Source organism: Corvus hawaiiensis, chromosome 1 (assembly GCF_020740725.1).
Source record: "Corvus hawaiiensis isolate bCorHaw1 chromosome 1, bCorHaw1.pri.cur, whole genome shotgun sequence".
Taxonomy (NCBI): Eukaryota; Metazoa; Chordata; class Aves; order Passeriformes; family Corvidae; genus Corvus; species Corvus hawaiiensis.
In genome coordinates, this window is record NC_063213.1 from 56,888,780 (window position 1) to 56,909,103 (window position 20,324).

The following is a 20,324-nucleotide window of genomic DNA, read 5'->3' on the forward strand; positions in this document are numbered from 1 at the left end:
TCCATTTCGCAACTGCACCTTCTCATCCATACCTTTTCTTCCTGGAGACCGTTAAAAACATTTTGGATGCTTGGAAGCTTTCTAATGTTGCATCCTGAAATTATGCACAACCATTGTCTTCCATGGAGATTGTTAAAGAGTTGGGGTCCTTAACTGAGACACAGATAACCAAGGAGGGGGAAAGAAGGAGGAGGCAGGAAAGAAAACTAGAGATGTTTCCCATGAGTCTGTTCAACCCTTTGACAGCATTTTGCTTTCACTTCAAAATAGTCTTCATCTCTAACCCAAGGAAATACTATCTTCAGTTCAAATACTTCTGTTTGAAACTTCAGCCCAGTTAATTTCATTGATTAGTTCCTGCAGTTTCTAAGATACCAATAGGAGCTTTGCACTTACTCTTTCGCCTACTGGCTTAATAATTTTTCAGGCAAAGGTTCTTTTCTACACCCAGCACCTCTATAAGAAGGAGGTCTTCTAGCTCTGTCCTTGTCAAAATTATTTAAAGAACATTGTGGTTTATTACATCTTTTTTGCTTGGTAAAGGAAGTTCCAGCTATTACAAAAGCATCCAGATTAGCCAAAATTAGCAGGAGCATCTGTTCTTCAAGTAAGGTCTAGATAATGGTTGTACAAAATTCATTAAAAATGGAAATTATTTAACCTTCCTAGTACTGATAATCTCATAATGCACTGATACTTAAATCTGAAAGGACCAGTCGCAGGCTAATCATGATGGTAGCAAAGACCATTCCATAGATTATTGTACTGTCCTCACACTGGGAGTCATTTAATTAGAATACAGTGCCAAGTATTATATTGCAAAGTTAAAAAGAAAGGTTTGCTGTGTGCCAAGGTCTTATCAGTCGTCAACCAAAATGATGTACTACACTGTCATGGAAAATGTTCTTAAAACCCGGGAAGCCTAGGTTCCAAATCTCTGGTGTTCCTCCTTCCTCCATGCAAGGAATTCCATCAGTGTGTTAGTTCAGACATTCCCCTGTATAAGTAACCTGGATGATGCTGAGGGCAGGTTCATGTGATCCAAGGAGGTCACTGAATAACTACCTGCTGTTAGGTGATTTTTTGGTTACATTCTGAATTATATTGATATCTCACCTTGAAAGGTAGGAGAGAATGTAAATGAAGCCTAGCTAAACTCTGCTATAGACCTAAATCTGATACACAAGGAGCATTAAGCCTGCAGCTCAGAGGAGGATAATCCCTTTTGTTCGTGTTGAGCAATGAGCATCAGGTGGTCTGTGGAGACTCTTGCACAAGGCCTGGTAGGGAGAAGCGCTCCAAGAGAGAGAAGAGGGGTTGATGACATTTGTTTCACATTCTGTGGGGCAGTAGGATTTAGCTGCAGTGGCTCATGATGATACCACAGGCAGACAAACAATGTATGTCATGTTTGAACCTGTTTTCTAGTCCCCTCCACCAAGAACCAAACAAGCTCTGTGAACCAGCAGCCTAAAGATGAACAAATCCTGTGTCTCCCTACTAGTTCTCCTGTCACTCCTACCTCACTTAAGGGATAATGATGTCAGTTTTTCTGGGTATATACTACAGCCCTTAAAAAGGTTTGATAACCCGAGGTAGCTTTTTTGTCACCAACATTGTCAGTTGTCACTGATCTTTCCTCAACTGCCTACCAGTCTTTCTCCATAGTTGAGGAACTTCTGAAAAAACAGGTGTTAACTATAAATGGTGTAAACGGTAATCCTGTTTCCAATGTGCAAGGGCTTATTTCAATTTGTTAATAGGAACCTGGTTTCCACTACTAGCCAATAATTTTTCTTAAAACTGATTTTATGTTTGAAGCTATCTTCTTTCAGCTGGTTAGCTGGTATTTTTTTCAAACAATCCTTTGGAAAAATGTACCTGTTTCAAAGTGATCTGCTATTCTGGACTGAGTATTGCCTGGAAACAGTTTCTTAGGGGGAAAAAAGTGACCTAGCAGGTCAATTCTGTTAAATCCTGGTTTAACTGGTGCAATTAACTCTACTTGAGAGGCTTATATGTCTGAATGTTAATTCCTAATTATGAAAATCTTACAGACTTGCTTTTCCAAGAACTGGGGACATTGGGGCACATTAAATCCCATCCAATGTGTTGGGTCCTTTTACTGTTAATGGCATTCTGCCATAAATCACATTTATTCTCTGGGAAACAGTATTTCTGGTTGTTCTGGTTTGGCCAAATTTAGAAATATATCCTCTGAGAGAAGGCACAACCACCCGTCCCCCACCAGGTTCAGGAAAAAATAAATTTTCCTCGAAGGAAAGTGAAGAAGATAAAACTATTTATTTACCAAACACACGGGAAAGGAAAATAATGTTAGATGGTAAAATCCTACGCTGTGGAGGAAAAACCTGGGAAAGTGTTCGAGTCCTCCCTTTGGTCTCCTCGGAGCTGGGACTTGGCCCAGGGCCAGGCCCTCTGTGCCCGGTGGAAAGTCCTCCCGATGTGCTCTGATGTTACAGCAATCAGGCAGTCCAGTAGAAAAGGGAGAAAATCTGAAATTCCAGAGAAGGAAAACTTCAACTCTCAGCCTCTCTCCGGAGAACAAGAAACTGGAAAAACTGGCCAAAAGCTGACTGGAAAGCAGCAAGCCGGGTGCTTCCTCGCTTCCCTGCCCCAGCTGGGGAAAAAAAACCTGCTGTCTCTGTGTGACCTTGAAAAAGCTGCAAACTGCTTTGAGAAAGTTTCGCTCAGTTTTTTTCCTTCCCCCTCTCAGGCTCAGTTTAGAGGCATGAAAAGGCATAAAAATTAATTTCTGGGCATAGGCAGTGATATGGGATACACATCATAAGGTCACCCCAAGACACTGGTGTATAGTAAAAAATTCACAAGGTGATTGATTGTCTAACTTCTTAAGGAATCAAACTTTGTTCCATTTTCAAAGAGAAAAAAAATGGAAAAGATTTCCCAACCCATTTGAAATTAATTTAAAAGATAAGCAACATCTGCTGAGGCTTAAATTACTTAGCCTTATGTTTCATAAATGATGTCACCAGCTAAAACTCTGCTTGACAATATTTTAAGAATGACAGTTAACAGCCTGGTTAAAACACATGAATTTTTAAATTTATATTAGGTTTGAAATGTACTTTGGCTTTTAGTTCACCAAAAAAGTCTAAATTTTGTGTGGACCAATGTCTGCATTTAATGTCATACAGGAGTTTCTCCATCCCTCTCTTGTGGCATTAAGGAAATATAGTCAATTTCTCCAGCCTAAAAGCAAACAAATATTTTAAAATACTATTTCCAAACAAAAGCACTTTATAAACTTGATTTTCTCACAGGCTATTTTACTCAAGTTAACTGGGGATGTGTGTGGATACATATATATATATATATATATATAAAATTATTAAAATATATAATTGACTTTTTAATCTTACTAATATAATTTATAATTTGACTTCTTGCCTAATTTATGTAATAACTCCTAGTTGCTGTAAAAACAGTAAAATCCATGCATGCTGTATCATTGCATGAGGATCTGAGTCTTTGTTTATTATTTAATAGCTCCTAAACTCATGCAGTAGGGTGGGAGTGAAACCTACTTTCCAAGAAGTTAAGATACCAGTCATAAACCCATAAGCAGTGGAGGAACTTTGAAGAGACCAGAAGCAGAACAGAGTTTCTTGTGTGAGTTCAGCAGATACTTGCAGAGTTAATCCTGTGGAATGAAGCTGGGAGACTGGATTACAATTTTTCAATATCAGTTGACAGGTAAGGATTCACTTCTCATAGGCATCACTTGGGAATAATCCATTTACAGCCACCACTTGAAAATTTTGGCTTTAAGGTTCAATTGCTTTAGCTTTCCTGTTTCTAAAACAGCCCAAACAGTACAAATCTGTCATAGGCACAGTGAAATGGAAATCTGTTGACTAAGGTTTAGCCTGCAGTTGCAGTGATGCAGCAAAGAGATCTAGGATTAAATACTTGCAGATGCTCAGGCAGTTCTTGGTAAAGAAATGCTAAATCAGTTTGCTAGTGTTCAGGTTGCAAGTCTAAGTCAGATTAGCAGAAAAGAAGAGGGAAATATCAATCCTCTCTATCCTCTAGCAGCTGGCAGGATTTTTGTAAGACTTCCATGTATGTGGCCTTCCTCTAATGACCTACAGGAGCAGAGTCATGTCAGCTGCTATTAGGTAACCAGGGCAGGTTTTGCATCTCTCAGCAGTGCTGTCCCACACCAGCCTCCAAAAGTCTTTAATAGTTTGAATTAGTTGAAATGATTTAGTGAAGACTGATGTGTCAGGGACAAAGTCAGTCTGGGACTCCACAAAAATATGACCTTTTTCTTCATTGTTTACACAAAACCAGCTTTTAGGATTCTGCAGTAATGATTAGTACCCCATACAGGCACAGCTATAGCACAGTACGGATCTTGTGGAGACCCAGTGGATAAGTGGACATTGACACTGGATTTTTGTACATCAAAAATTATTATGGTCATGCAGGTGTTGGGCAATTTTCCTTATTTCCAGAGGTCAGCAGCTTTGTAGAATAAAAAGCAAAGAATAAAAACAAGAATCTTTGGAACCACCCACAAAATGCCGTCAATGCCAATTTGTATAATTCCAGTATTAGCACCAGGAGGATTAAAACCATCCACATGTTTTATGCTGTTTTTCTGTTGGGAAAGTAACTGGATCCTTCAGAGGAACTAGTTATAGATTCAGTGCTAATCTTCACTTCCTTAATTATTGCCAAGTTTCAGGAAATAGTAATAAAATTGTTTCTTAGTAGTATGTATTAGTTTAATATAATGCTTGTATATTGCCAAAGCACTGCTGAAGTAATGTTACAACTACAGTATCGTGACCTTGTTTAGATACTTTAAGGCTACAACAGGAACTATTTGGTGGTTTACTGTTTTAGTGTTTGCCAAGAATTAACTCTTAGCCAATTTTCTAATGGCTGTTTTTCAATAGTTAAAAACCTGCTCATTTTCTAAATGCCTAAAAGACATTTTTGTATTTTTAAAAGATCAAAATGTCCTCCATTAGGGACAGGCTTAAAACACAGATGTAGGAGAAAACCCACTTGAAGGCAGCATATTGAAACTTGGTTTTCCTACAGATCCTGGGGAGAAAAAGGTCTCGGCTTCCCTCACAGCAGCATCTGGCTCTACACTGACCCCTGTCTTTCTTCCCATGTTTCAGTGATTGGATATTCTTGTCCTTCCCCAGCAGCTGTCCAGCACCACAGGTCCTGCTGACTGAGTCCTACCTTGGTGAAGACAGTGGGTCTCAAGCAGAGCTCTTGCAGTGGGGTGATAGGAGCCAGAGTGCTGATAGCAGGCAGAGTGCTGGGGTGGCATGGGACACAGGGGTTGCTCCTCTCTGTCCGTAAGGGATGCGGGGCCCCTGGATCATGGAGCACAAAGAAGAGTCAGTCTGCCCTAAGGGGCCATGGTTGGGAGCCACTGCAGAGCCTTCCCAGATTGTTCCTCATTCCCTGAGCAGCTGGCGCAGGCAAACAGGCGGAGGGAGAAATGCTTATGAGAAATGTTAATTTCATTTCTTAGTGGGTTTAAGTGGGTATCTTATTCCAGCTCCCTACTATGATGATAAGAATTCCGAAAGAGGCTATAGGGTGGAATGCAGCCTCTTCACAGGCCCTTCTTTGGTGAGATGGAACTTGAGCCATTCACATACATTAACAGACATTTACAGAGAACAATCAAAAAAACCTGAAATTGCAGACTGAGGCCAAGGGAGGAGATGGGGCCTGTGTAGTGCTTTTTGAGACAGCCCATCATTTCCTCAGACTGCAGAGTGGCAGGAGGGGGGTGTCATCAGATGTGTAGGATTGCACTCGTTTTGTGCAGACATGGTTCTGCACTGACATTTGTCAGCTCTAAGTCTGTCATACTACAAGTAAATTTGGTTTGCAAATGTTTCCCCTCAAGCACTGCAAGATGTATCTGCCACGTAAGTTGTGTAACATTAGTTCCCTCTTTGAAAATTCAATCTTTTTATTCTTGCTGATATTCCTTTTCCTGTAGGTGACTGATAAAGAAAGTCACCCTTTCCAGTTAACAGCTGAAAAATTAAAAGCTGCATTACAGAAACTAAAAAGCAGGTATCAATAACACTGATCTCAGATTTTCATGCTTTCCTTATTATTTTGTAAGCAGCATATGTTCTCAGCATTGAAGCACTTTTACAGTTTCATCTCTGCAGATTTTCAGTCTTGTGACCCAGGTGGGTCCAACTACGGCAATAAGAGTTGATTTTATATTTTGGGCACTGTAACAAAATGCAGAGAAACTCCCTGACTGTATTTTATGAAGAACAGTTTTTCAGTTTTTTTATGAAGAACTTGTTTTTCAAGACCAATTTTTTTTCTCTGTAGATTGTAATGGAATTCAAAGTTTTGTAAACAAGATATTGTTCTGACCCTGAGAAGAGAGAATATGCTACTGTAACAACCTACTTAGATAATTAAAGAAACATGCGTAATGTGATTTTAATGAGGGTTCTTCTTAGTTGCAACTAACAAGAAAATGTCAACAAACAAAAAATTTCAAAATGTAATTTTTCCAGAGTTTAGCAAACTTCATTAGTTCAAAACACGTAGCATGATCAGTGATTCTATTCTGATTGGGACTGCATAACCAAGGACATTATTGCTTGTCGTATCCAATTTTTTTCCACATTTTTCTCTGTACTTTAAACTGCTTTTCTTCCCTGTGGAAATGTTTGGTTTTGTGAATGTCCACAAAATAGTGCTGGCTAGTATTTCAGGCTAAAATATTTCCTGATTTTATTGTCTCAGTATTCATGATCTGCACACTTGATGAAAAATTATAAACACACTCACAGCTGTTTGTGAAAGATTCAATAGTGGCAGCACAGGCAAAACAGTAAAACATTTTACCAAAGATGTGGTGATGATGGATGGTAGTGATGTTTCAAAGCATGAAGCAAGATAGACTTCTTGAGTCCTCTTCCAAGATGGAAAACAAGGTTTAACAATGGATAGAGTGTATTGTTACAAGGAAGGTCCACTTACAAAGCTCAGTTTCAAAGTGACATAAAAAAGCAGATATTTTGGATACACACAGATATGTGCATAACATTTTTTCTTAGCTGTATTGAAGTTGTCCTAATTATCCAATTGCTGGTGGTGCCTGTGTTTAGACAGCATCTGTGCCTTTGTCAGACCGTGGGAGCGTGCGCATTCAGACCCTCCCCATCTGAGCCTAGCAGAGGGACGCAGCCTGAATCCCACAGCTGCCCCTGTGGCTGTCAGGATGGATCACAGACCAAATTAACTCTTTAGAGATCTCCATGTGTTTTTCAGCTTTCTAGAGCTGAAAATGTTCCCATTAATAATATTATAGACTGGTTCTTTGGGTACACGTAATATCATAAATAGCTGGAGGAACCAGGCTAGAAATGCAATTGAGAAACTGCCATCCCACAGCAGCTGATTCTGTGAAAAACAATGCCTCAGCCCCCATTTTCAGCTTAGGATATGTCAGAGGTCACATACACTAAACATACTCTTGTGCAAGGAGGGCTGTGGAATAGCTGTTTGTGATGTCATCTTTTTTTAATGCTATCTTTTTTCAGGTATTTTCTTCCTGTAGCCGGAATCAAAGGCAATACACTGAAAGTTCCCTGCTTGTGAAGGTCTTACTCAGAGTACCCATTAACACTCAAAGATATTTCACATGGCAGGGGAAGTCAGAAACAAACAGCCTATCACACGTGCCACTCCTTTATGGCAGGAATCTGAATGGGTAAAACCAAATTGTTAAGAGATTTTTTAAACAGATTTTTCCCAGACCTTGCACTGACTTTTCCAGTAGTTTTCTGGAAGAGACATTTTTACTTTTTTCTGCCTTTGACCTTTGTGTCAAAAATATTGTTGGTCACTAAAAGCCGAGGTGGATGTTTCTTTTCTGATGGTTTCAATTTATTCCGGAGCTGCTGAGTTAAGCTTGACTAGAAAGCCTACCAAGGAAGTACATTGCAATGTGTCCCTGTCATTGCCACATGTCATTGAAACACAGTATTTGTTTCTCTGTATGGCCTTATATGGATATGCTAAGTTTCAACATACCATTTCCACTTACCAAGGGAGCCATTGAGCCATAGTCAGGCTCTGCAAACTCTGCAGGCATGAAGTGGTTGCTTTTGGTTTTGTTTTGGCCAACAATAATTGCTGAAGCTACTTCAGTTTCCTCCACAGTTTCCAATCAACTTCTCATGAATAAGAGACAAATCTTTTACCTTGCCTAGCAGTGGTCTGTTATGACACAGTTAAGAAAAAGAGCCCCACGAATGCTCTGAGAAACTCCTTGAGGAGAGGTAACTGGAAAACTCTGTATGTAGATTCCCACAATTTGGGAAACAGACACTTGAGAAGGGCACACAGATTGAAAGGACAGGTTACTCTTTGCTTTAATTCTTAATGGCCTACTGAAATCTTGGCTTGGGAGAGAAGAGGTTCCCAAATTCTGCTTACATAATTCAGATTCACTGCCACATGCAGCCTCACAATGTAATTTTATACAAAAGTAACCTAATAGGAATGAAAAGGAGCATCAATCGTGTAAGATACTACGTACATGGAAAAGGATTATCAAGGGCTTGACCATCTGAAGACAAAATTAAACATTCCTACTGAAGTCCCCTAGAGGAAGATTTGTGTTAACAGAAAAAATATCATGTGTGTGTTCTGAACCTGGATCAGTTGACAGAGCCAGTTTACAACAGGGTGCTCTACACTGACAAAGGCAGAGAGGTGTGATGATTTTCAGCAAAGAAGTGGATGCAACGGCCGTGGACACAATGGCCGTGGACACTGATGGAACTACTGAAAGCAACTTTGCCCCTAGACTGCTTCATCAGAAAAGAGCAACACTCCTGCTCTGTTCTCCCTAAATGAAGGAGTTCAGAAGATTTTGCAGGAGCCCAAATTGCCATATGTAAGCAGATGCCTGGGTTTGCTGTTCAAAATGCCCTGCACAGAATAATCCTGATATTTTCAGGTTAAAACAACCTTCCTATCAAACCTAGATTCCAATATTACTTCTGTTTCATTAAACAGATGTTGAAGCACTTAAGCATTTCATAAAGATGCATGAACCACCTGGAGATGCTGTCCATGAAGTTGTTCTTGTGATTGAAGCTACCAAACTAGAAAAAAAAAAATAACCTCACTGAAGCTGTAAGCCAAATTCAAGAATAACAAATCACCAACCAGAAGGGCTGAGTAAGAAAAAATAATGCAATCTTCCTGAAGGTAAGCGTGACCATGTGGGTGGAACAACTGCCAAATACAAAATTCTGTTGTCAACGACCACAAGATTCTGTAGTGGGGAGCACACAAGAAGAACTATTAACAACTATTAACTATTGTAAAAGTATTTCTGCTTGGGAACATAATGCTCATCTTCCATAATTTTGGAGGTATATAGTCTCCTAACAGATGTACCAATTCTGTGTGAAAATAGAATAAAATTATAATTTTTTTGTCTTTTTAATTCAGTAACTGTAACAAGCAGTTGAAACTTCAATACTACACCTATTAATATTTTTGTTCTCAGTTCTGTAAGACCTTTTAAGGCCTTTATGAATCATAATATATAATGTAACACCAACTACAATAAATGCACTCTTTGCTTTTTGTATAATATTAAAGTTGAAGGCTGCATTACATGAAAGCAAAGCTATTGGATTGGCTTGGATACCACACTGTAAGGGCCTAATCCTGCGGCTTGTGTGAATCCAGACTGCCAGGATGACTCAGATAATTGTCATCTAGCACAGCACAGCAGCAAGAGAGGAACCCCAGCCCCATTTTAGAAGGAGGCCAAGGAGCCACACACTTATTTATCCATTGTGTTCACATCACATTTTCCCAGAAAGTATTCTTCTCCCGACAAAGCCTTGCCCCAGTGTAAACCCTTCTCCAGTACGTACTGTTTTGGTACAGTAAAGTTCAGGTGAAAGTTAAGGGCTACTTCTCCACAAATGTCCTGCAATGTGTGCCTCAGGGCATAGGCCACGTGTCTATGTGTTACTCAGTATTTCATATATGCTCTGTGCCTTTTAGCTCTTGGCTACGTGCTCCATCTTTAGAACTCAAATGCCTTAATAAAAATGACTGTTGGATGGCCACAAAACTCTGAAGCTTAACACAAGGCCATAAATTCAGTAGTAGTGTATCCACTCACAATCCAGTGATGCAAGTATGAAACCTACCTACATTTTGGCATGGGGGATTACCAAGGTAGAAGATAGAAATGGGTTGGCTCAGCTCCCTCAGCTGCAGGGCATCAAAGCCTGTCCCCACGGGATCCGCTGGTATCTCTTCTGCTGTTGAGTCCATGTTGCAGGTCCTCCTTTTGTCCATTTTCCTTATATAAGAGAGATGAGGAATTTTCAGAGACATTGTTCTCAGAGGTCCCATTCTTCAGCTATGTCCATCCATAAGAAGCTGTCTGGAGAGTCAGTCATTTTCCCTGTGTTACTGGGCAATGTTCTGAACGCAAGAAAAACAGGACAGTGCAACCATTCAAATACCTATAAATAAAGATGTAACACTTTAGTAGCAGTCATTGCCTGCAGATCCACTCTCTTTTGAGACCTTACAACCAGAATTCTTGCTCATTTGAATTATTTTTAGTATTTCCCAGTATAATAAAAACTAAAATAAAAATACTTAAGTGTTTACTAAGGGAAGTTGTTCGATAGCTCCCTGAAAAAGGTATTTTTTGTCTGTTTAGACTGTAGCTGGAAGTATAATACTTGAATCACCAGCATCACAAAATGTTAAAAAGGTGTACTCTGATGAAAAATTAATTGTCCCTTTTATATTACAATTTATTGACAAATAAGGCAAATAAGGCAATTTATTGACAAATAAGGCAAGTACTTTTCATTTGGTGTAACTTGTAGGAACTCAAAAAAGCAAAACAGTGTAAGCATTGTTTTCTTTCTTATTCCTATGAGGATTTGACAAGGAAAGCAGCTAAGCTTCATTGGACTCAATGACCATAAAGGTCTTTTCCAACCTTGATAATTCAGATAAGGTGAAACAGCCCACAGAAAAGGAGAGGTCCATGGATTATGCCGAGGCAGCACAGGGACTCTACTGTGATCCCCAGTGAAAAACATGTGGACTGCAGAGAAAGGAAGGAAAACACTTGAGTCAAGGGAGTCACGCTGGTTACTGTAAACATAAGACTTGTTATTTTTATTTTCTTGTAATGGTTAATAAAGAAATCAGAAAAAAAAATCCAGAGGAATTGAAAGGAGAGAATGAAGAGAAGTGAGGTCACCTTGGGATTAATTACTGCAACACACAACATGGGCACACATCTCATCTTTGTAAGCAACTGAGGATTAAGATTTAACTCTGTATTAGCAATCTACTGCTAATTTCTGAGCATTTTGAATTATTGACAGTATCCCTTAACTTTAGCATCTACTCCCTTAAGGCTGATTGTTCTTCCTTGTATTTGAAGAGGGCAGAACAGAGGCTGCAGGCCGAAACAAATAGATCTGGTTCCTGCCCTCACAGGTCCCACTGTATTGAAAGTTGTCAATACCTGAGACTTTCAAATATGTTACACCTTAAATCAAAACCTTTCATAAAGTTAGAACATAAGCCTAGTGCAACTTTTTTATGCTTTCATATGGTACCTTAAAGGTGATTTGGGGCTTCTGGGTGCTATGGTCACGTATGTTCACATAAAGAAAAAAAAAACTGGAAAAGATCCATTTAAATTTAAGGCTGCTTACAGCTCTTATCCTTCACAGGCAGCAGGAATCCCTAAGCCCTTGGAATTCAGGCCATACAAGCACATCTCATAGTGTTTGGAGCTGACTGGCTTGTAAAAGGTTTAGGGCAGGAAACTTTACTGGTATTTTAGTACGTAGCATTTCTCCTGTTCTGCTATTTAAACATTTTCCTTGTTATGTTAATACATAAAATTAGTTTTTATTTCCCTTACCAAACTTTTTTTCATATGAATTGCTTGACCATTTTTTTTCTTACCATCATTAATTGCGAAGACTGAAAAAACAATTTTAAATCAATTTTAAGAGACCAAGCTAACACACATTAACAATGTGAAACTCAAATCATGTGTCAGTGTTGGCTTGCTCAGGGAATGCAGATACATTTCTGCATGAGGATGTCAGGATGATAAATAACATTAATTTTTAAATTTGCATCCAATTGTCCAGGAAATTTATGCCCTTATATAACTAAAGTTTAACATAAAGCTACACACATAGGCCCACATTTCAGATTCAGATGAACAAAATTCCCTTAAAAGGTGACTGTTAAGAGTCCCTCCTTGCGGATGAGGTTTTAGTCTGGAGAAATCCAGGTAGATCACTCCTCTCCAAGTAACAGAAAACTGTTAATTACACCACTGGTCATTTTACTGTTTAGGTAAAGTTAGTCTTAAATTATTTAACAAGGAAATAAAAATGGCAGTCCCAGTTAACTAAATTAAACAGTTATATAAAGTGCTGAATGATTATGTCTTTTAAGCTCCTCTTCTGGAAAATAACTTAAAAACTAAGAATGAACACTAAAGGCAACTTTCAGAAGTCAAAGATGACATGAAACTTATGATTTTGTCCCAAGATGAACAATAATGTCAGAAGAACAGAGCACTGAAATGATGCATCAACTGGAATGAAAACTTCCACTTCAAAGATCTGATGTATCTAAAATAAATAAATACCACAATCTGTAAAGTAAACCGGCACATTTTATAATTTTTAAAACTTCTTGTATGGGGTTTACAAACTGGAGGATACACCCAAAATAACTAGTCCAAAGTATTCCTTAAAAAAATTATAAATTATTGGCTACAGTTTCTTTAATGGAGATTGCAGGAGTAGGTCCCACATGAGTCCATATATAGCCCTTCTCTGGCCTTGTAGGAACGGTTGGGAAGGGAGATGATCGAGATTTGAAATATTCCGAAGGTGCATGACAAACAAATTCTAAATACTCCATCTTCCTTGGGAGATCTTCTTCTGGTCCTAGGAAAAAAAATAAATCTTCAAAGACAAAACTTAAAGGCACAAAATTAAGTAAATTGCCTAAAAATTTGCCACAACAGCCAACATTCCCTTAGAGAATTTATCTTTGCAATCAATGGCTTTCCTAGGAAGGTAGCATCATGTATCAGGCAAGAAACCTCTACCTTCAATTTTGCTGGGCTGATCTTTCCCCCCACCCCATTTGAAGCACTCTGGTATTTGAGTGAAGTACTGTAGTTAATATATTTTAAATATATCCTATTTGTGTCTTGCCTGTCAGAAGGACTTACTAATTTTATCATCAGTAGCAGAACAGTCTCTATGCCAGTGCTTGCATGCCATGTATTTTGAATACCCAGGACAAAGATCAGGTAATTCAGGTCACTTTAAAAGAAATAACTTGGACTAGTATATCAGAATCAAAGTTACTATGGTTTAAACCTATCTATAGAGCAGTAATTTGATCTTTAAAGCCACACATCTGTAATTGTCCCCACAAACACTCAGATAATCACAGTACAAGATAATCACACACTGCAATAGTAGTAATCATATTATATACATAAGATAAATAAAAAGTGTTATTACAGTAAATGAGATGTTTACAGAATTAGGGTCTAAAATGTGGAACTTGCATAAAACACCTTGACAAGCTAAAATGTTCATTTAAAAAATACAACTCTGCATTAGTGTAGGCACATATAAGTAGTTGTACAAAGTGAAGGCCTACAGATTACCTATGATATAGGATGCTGGGTCAAAACAGTCTTTGGGGCTGGCTTGTGTAGGAATGAGCCAGGTTAGCGCAGCACTCTTTTCACAGTATTGGTCCTGAATAAACCCACGGATCTGAGCGTAGTATGTTCTTCCATCCTGCTCATCAACCACCGAAACAACATCTCCAATTTGATAGTATACACCCTAGAGGACATACAAATGACACTGAAATCAAAGAACCTGATTTTGTCAGCTTCACTTCACATTGATTCGTGTCTTAAGTATCAGTACCCTAAATTATACCAGTCTTGAAAGGCAGCTGCAATTCAGCCACATGCAAAAGAATGGTGGCGTAAAAAAGAAAGGTGTTTGTTTTTAAAAAAGAGAAAAAGAACACAAAAAGCCCCGAACAATCCTGTTCACAACAACACTGCAAAGTATCAAAGTAGCAGCATTTTGCATAAGGAGGTTAAACAGAAGTTTTGACATAATTCTTAGGAATTTTTGATAAAAAACATACACACAAGACAGTAATTCCTTTCTGAACTGGTCAACAGCAAACAAGAGATTCATCTAGGATGTCAGACACAAAGCATCAGGTCCCTGGAGAGTATACGGAATCTCAGCCTACCACTGGCTGCGCAGTCTCCCCCTACCTATCCTGACATTTTTTTGGGGGGAAGAGGGGGAAAAAACCATTTTGTTTGCTTATACTGCTGGGAAACAAAGCGAATTTCAGAACTTTAAAACACTAACACCTTAGCATGCTGGTAGAGCTGCTCTCAAGCATGAATGTGAGAAGGTTCCCTCCTGCTTCACTGCAAATACCAACAGATCTTGTTCCCACGGTGTCTGAGCCTGCTCGCACCAGTTCTGAAACGGGAGCCAGCGGAGACGTTGAGGCACTGCAACCCACCCCCTCTACGGGCAATATGTTCTGCGCCTAAGGCAGGAAACAGCACACAAATCGAAATACTCATCTCCAGTCACTTTTGCTTGACCTCTGCACGGTGCAGGTTAAGTTTAAAAATGCTGACTGCAATAATTAAAAAAAAAAAAAAGGATGCATTTTCTCTTGGAAGAGAACAACTGGGATACTGATAACTATTTAAACTACTTAGGTAAACTACCTTGCAAGACTTAACGGCAATAATTACGGCAAACCAAAGTCCTACACAACCATTAGGCAAGGAAGAACAGTTTCTGTGACTATATCCCTAGTGCTTTCACTGTACATGATAGTTCTTGAAACTGGAAACAGAAACAGGATAATAATTTTTGCAAATAGATTTGCATAAACCATACCTTATAAAAGATTGATTCTGCTGTAATTATAGTGGATACGGACTCAGGAGCCTTGATGGGCTAAGAAGAGAACACAGAAATAAAAAATCAAGAGCATTAAAGCAAATCAACCATGAAGTTCCAGAAATTGTTTTCCCTTTTAGACAACGTGCAGATACACTATCTTCTAAGAAAACTAGCACACGTTTCTAGTTTAAAGTTCAAAACAACACAGCTAACGTCTTCATCCCCAGGATTTTATGTGGAGAAGCGAGTGCTGAACTCCCATGACCGGTTTCTCTTCCCACTCCTCCCGCGGGCCCCGTGTCCGCCCCAGCCCGGCACAGGCTCCCGGCCCACCCGCGGCCCCGCGCTCTGCCACGCGCCGCCTTACGTTTTTTAGCTTGAAGATGTGCCGCCTGCCCTTGCCCTTCGTGGAAACCTTCTTCTCCGCGGCGGGCGCAGACTTGTACTTGGTGTTCCTGAGCCGCGCGGAGCGGCGGTGGATCTCCTGCTTGCTCTGTGGGGAACGGCGGGATGAACACACGGGGGACGGCCCGAGCACCCCGGCGCCGCCCAGCCCCGCCCGGCCCCGGCGGCTCCCTCAGCCTCACCCTCGGCCTCCTCACCCTCGGCCTCCTCACCCTCGGCCTCCTCACCCTCGGCCTCCTCACCCTCGGCCTCCTCACCCTCGGCCTCCTCACCTGCTTCCCGCCGCCGCCGCTGCCGCCGCCGCCGTTGCTGTGCTGGGCGGCGGCCGAGGTGGTGGCGAAGGCGGCGGGGGGGGGCGGCGCCGAGCGGGCCGTGCAGTTGTTGCACAGGATCTCGCCCTGCCCGCCCTTCTTCCACATGGAGGAGGACGTGCTGCGGCACACGCTGCAGGTGGGCTTCAGCCCCAGCGGCATCCTGAGCCCGGCGCGGGGCCCGCGGGCCCGACAGCGAGCGGCGGGAGCGCGGCGCCCACAGCGGCCCCGGCGCCGGCCCCTTCCCGGTGGCGGCGGATGTGGCTGCGGCGGGGCCGGGAGCAGCGGGGCCGGCCCTGCCCTCTGCTGGCGGCGGCCGGTCCCCGGCCCCGGAGACAAATCGGTCCCGGCCCTCGCAGGGCGCTGCTCTCGCCTCGGAGCCGGGGCACAGAGAGCCGTGTCCTGTTAGTCAGCGGGGAGGCCCGATGGGTGCAGGTGGGGCTGTTCAGCCCGGAGAAGAGAAGGGTGAGTGGAGACCTCGCAGCACCTTCCAGTATCTGAAGGGGCCTTACAGGGAAGCCAGAGAGGGACTCTTCGTCAGGAAGAGCAGTGACAGGACAGGGGGGAATGGGTACAAAATGAAAGGTGGAAAATTTAAATTAGATATTAGGAAGAAGTTCTCTGCTGTGAATATGGCGAGATACTGAAACATTGCCCAGGGAGGCCGTGGATGCCCCATCCCTGGCAGTGTTCAAAACCGTGCTGGATAAGGCCTTGAGCTACCTGGTCTGATGGGAGGTGTCCCTGCTAATGGTATGGGGGTTGGGACTAGATGATCTTTAAGGTAGCTTCCAACCCTTAACGTTCTGTTACTCGATGCAGCAGAAGCTGCCTCTGGTTCCATTCCTGTTTGCAGGGAATGCCAGGTGCTGTCATCCAAGGATTTACAGCTGTCACTCTTCATACTCAACAGAAAATCAGAGGACAGGAGATGGACTGCAATGATTGTCCTGATTCAGGAGAAAGTGTTGGTGGATCTTACCCTCAACATATGCCAGTTTTGGCCTTCATTTAGATCAGATATTTGGAAAAAATCCTCTACTTTGAAGGTGGTGAGGCACTGGAACGGGCTGCCCAGAGAAGTTGTGGATGCCCCGTCCCTGGAACTGTTCAAGGTCAGGTCGGGTGGGGCTCTGAACAACCTGGACTAAGGGAATGCGATCCTGCCCATGACATGGGTAGTTGGAACTGGATGATCTTCAAGATGACCTTCAAAAACAAACCACTCTATGATTCTATGAACTGCCCCTCTTGCATGGCACCTCAGTCATGTATCAAATAGTTTAAAAGGCCAGGAAATGAACATGTGCTTTTGTGAAGCTTTGAGAGCCAAATGTAGGAGTCATGGATCTAACAGCGGTTCCTCACCTAGTGCTACTCACATGGCCCTGGGCCATCCCATGTAGATGTTTCTCAAGTCTCGTGTTACGAAAGAAATGCCCACTCATGCTTGAGGATTTGCAGTCTCTTAGTTCCCATACTCAGTTGCCATCCTTAGGGTTTATTTAAACGTTCCTTGGTGCAAATGAAATTGATTTTTGTCTTGTTCTCAGTGGACACATATAACCATAGTTTGCAGGGACCTATTAACAGATGCTCCCCTCATGCAGTGTGCAGTGGATGCAGGGTGTGCCTGGGTTGGTACTGGCTCATGGACAGCTATGTTTAACCTTTTGCATGCCTCTTTCACACCAGCTTTGACCTTGTTGTCTCAGGTGCCAAATTTATTCCTCAATTTTGATTTAAATCCTGGTTTACCTTCATATCTTTTCAAGCTCATTATACAGGCGCAATTGTTTCTGCTTCTTTAATGCATCTCTCTATAGTTGCATCTTGCAGATCAGTGATCTCTCAGAGCCCTTAAGCTCTTCCCACCACTTTTTTTTGCAGCTTCTGCCTGCTTTTGTTCCCAACTGCCCACCTCAGCAGTCCTCCACTGCTGGGGCCCTCTCACTGCCATCACATTGGCATAGCATCACTAGTCTGCGTAGAAATGAGTGACAATGTCCATTTCTGTACAGATAAGCATCTAACACTTTGTGAAGGTTTTTATTTTGCAAATAAAATTAGTAATAGTTGTTTTTTTTCAACTCCAGTTCTACCATCTTCCCGACTCCTGGGCTTCTAATCCCTTGGTCTTTCTGAAACCATGTGCAGGGTATTTTCTGTCACAAATGTAGAATGTGTGTGGTTTACATATATGTGTATACTCTTAATTAAATATGCTACTGTATATTGTTGATAATTTACCCACTGTGATTATTATTTCTGTTTTTAAATAATAACTTGAATAAAAAACTTGAATATAAAAAAAAATGATTAAAAAATATCTTGAATAATAAAATCAATGAACTCAAGCTTTAAGAAACCTAATCTGAGGTGATACTTTAAGATAATTCAAAAATGGTTTAGACAATCATTTTTATGTTGTCAGAAGGAGTTTTAGGTCAGTATTTCTTTACAAGTGTGGTTCTGACTGTCATTTCAATGGAACCACAGTAAAACAACACCTTGAGATTACAGTGTTCTTGGTATGATTATTCTGTTGGCCTTGTGTAAGACCAGAGAGAGGCAGGGATTGCTGTCAGTGCTGCCTGATCACCCCCTACCTCACCTGGAAGGTGACACAAGGGACAGTGGTTAGGATGTTTTGTCAAAAATTAAACCTAGCATGTCTTTTATCTCAGGTAGGCAATAGCTGAAATGTTCTGATTTGAGAGTTGCTGAATACCTGGTAGTTAGGGGTAGAAGAGATGGGGCTCAGGACTTCTTAAAGTACCCCTCTCTCTAGAGGCTCCCAAGCCTTACAATGTCGATCCTAAATCCTGAGCATCCTCTTCAGTTTCCTGATTCTCCGTAACAGAGCTAGCCTCTCTTTGGAGCTGAAGTGGGTTGACTCAGCCTGTGGCCTGGTTGGAAGTGCCTGATGCAGCTGAGGCATTTTGCATAGTGTAAGCTCAGCTAAAGTTGCAGAGTAAACGTTTTCTTCCAATTAATGTGTTTTTTCACTTTATTTTATTTTTACCCCAATAAGAGAAAGGGCTGCCCTTTGGAGTCATCAGAGCCCATCCCTGCTCTGTGAAACTTCCAATGTAGACTCCACAAAGAATTGGAGAAAATAAAATGTTGGCTCCACCTGTGGAGGGGGACTGTGTTAGACACACTGGCTGTCAGTGCAGAACTGTTTCATCTTGGGAGCTCTTGGTGAGAGTGGTTTTTATTGGAAGTGATGCACATCCACACACACTGCTCATTTCCTGCTTCAGCACTTGAATTGTTCTGCAGTGGATTTAATTGCATTGCTTCCTCCTAGCTTCTTACTGCTATCCTACAGTCAGCTGGTTCACAGCTGAGGAATCCTTTATTCTTATTATGTGTGTCACTGTTCCACAGTCAGCTGCAGAGGATGCACCTGGAGTGCTTCTTCAGAAGTACTTGTGTTGTAAATGCATGAAATTTCATAAGAGTCTGATGGACTGGTGCACTCTGCATTTCCACGTGGATCTGTTCTAAGGTTCTGTACTTAACAGCTCTCCTGTGAGAAAAGCAGCTTCTATTCCCTTAATTCCCAGAGCCACAACTGATGCTATTCTTGAGATAGCATCAGTTATTACTTGCATAAGTAACATGCATCTGTCTTTACAGCTTCTGGGTCTTAATTACTCATTCAAGCTTGTGGAAGAGTCAAGAATTAACCCCGGATTTTGTGAGGTCTTTGGCTTTTGGCCCTCATGAAGGACATTGGTAGGTAAAGCAGTGGCAGAGATGACATAAAATGACCATGACTACTTGGTTCTTTCAAAGTATGTTAAAGCTGTCTCTTGAGCCAGACAATTGCTTGTAAAGAAACCACCTATCATTGTGTCCACGTTTTAACTTCTGTTCTCACCAGCCTCCCTGAGTGTTACAGTGGCCTTCTGTTAGGGTGCTGAGGCACTGGAACAGGTTTCCCAAGAAAGTTGGGAATGCTCCATCACTGGAAGTGTTCAAGGCCAGGCTGGATGGAGGTCTGAGCAGCTTGGTCTAGTGAAAGGCAGGGGGATTGGAACAACATGCTTTAAGGTCCCTCCCAACCCAAACCAGTCTGTGATTCCACGATCTTGGCATGCTTGGTGGAGGAAGCTGATGACATGACTGTAACAATGAACAAAGTAGTTTAGTGCTGTTAATGTAACAGAGGCACTCTGGAATTTCCTGGTAACAATGGAGAGTGGATATTAAGTGGCACTTAAGTAACACTAATTAACAGAATCTTTCACAAAAATTAGTCCCCCCCTCTTTAGCACCACTACTTGTAGTGACAAGGCATTGCTCTACAAAGAACAAGTGCACAATATGGCTGTAGCAATTAAGACAAATTCTATTTTAGATTTTTTTTCAAAGCTTAATGATGGTACCTTATATTTACAAATCAAAACATTCAACTTACTACGTGGTGTCCAACTAATCTGGCACAGGACTGAATATATCCTAAAAATGTTTGTCAGCAGTCTCAAGGATCTGCTACAGTAAGTCTAAGATGTAATACGACAGAACGGAA

At 41.3% G+C, this 20,324-nt stretch overlaps 1 protein-coding gene across 1 annotated transcript; it reads right to left on the reverse strand.

The window, feature by feature from the left end:
* Positions 1–11,205: 11,205 nt before the first annotated feature.
* Positions 11,206–16,026, reverse strand: GATAD1 (GATA zinc finger domain containing 1). The gene is made up of 5 exons (XM_048305778.1): positions 15,746–16,026; positions 15,436–15,561; positions 15,063–15,122; positions 13,778–13,961; positions 11,206–13,040 (listed from the first exon to the last, which is right to left on the reverse strand). The coding sequence occupies exons 1-5, from the start codon at positions 15,944–15,946 to the stop codon at positions 12,850–12,852; spliced, it is 762 nt and encodes a 253-aa protein (XP_048161735.1). The 5' UTR covers positions 15,947–16,026; the 3' UTR covers positions 11,206–12,849.
* Between the last annotated feature and the right edge of the window lie 4,298 nt (positions 16,027–20,324).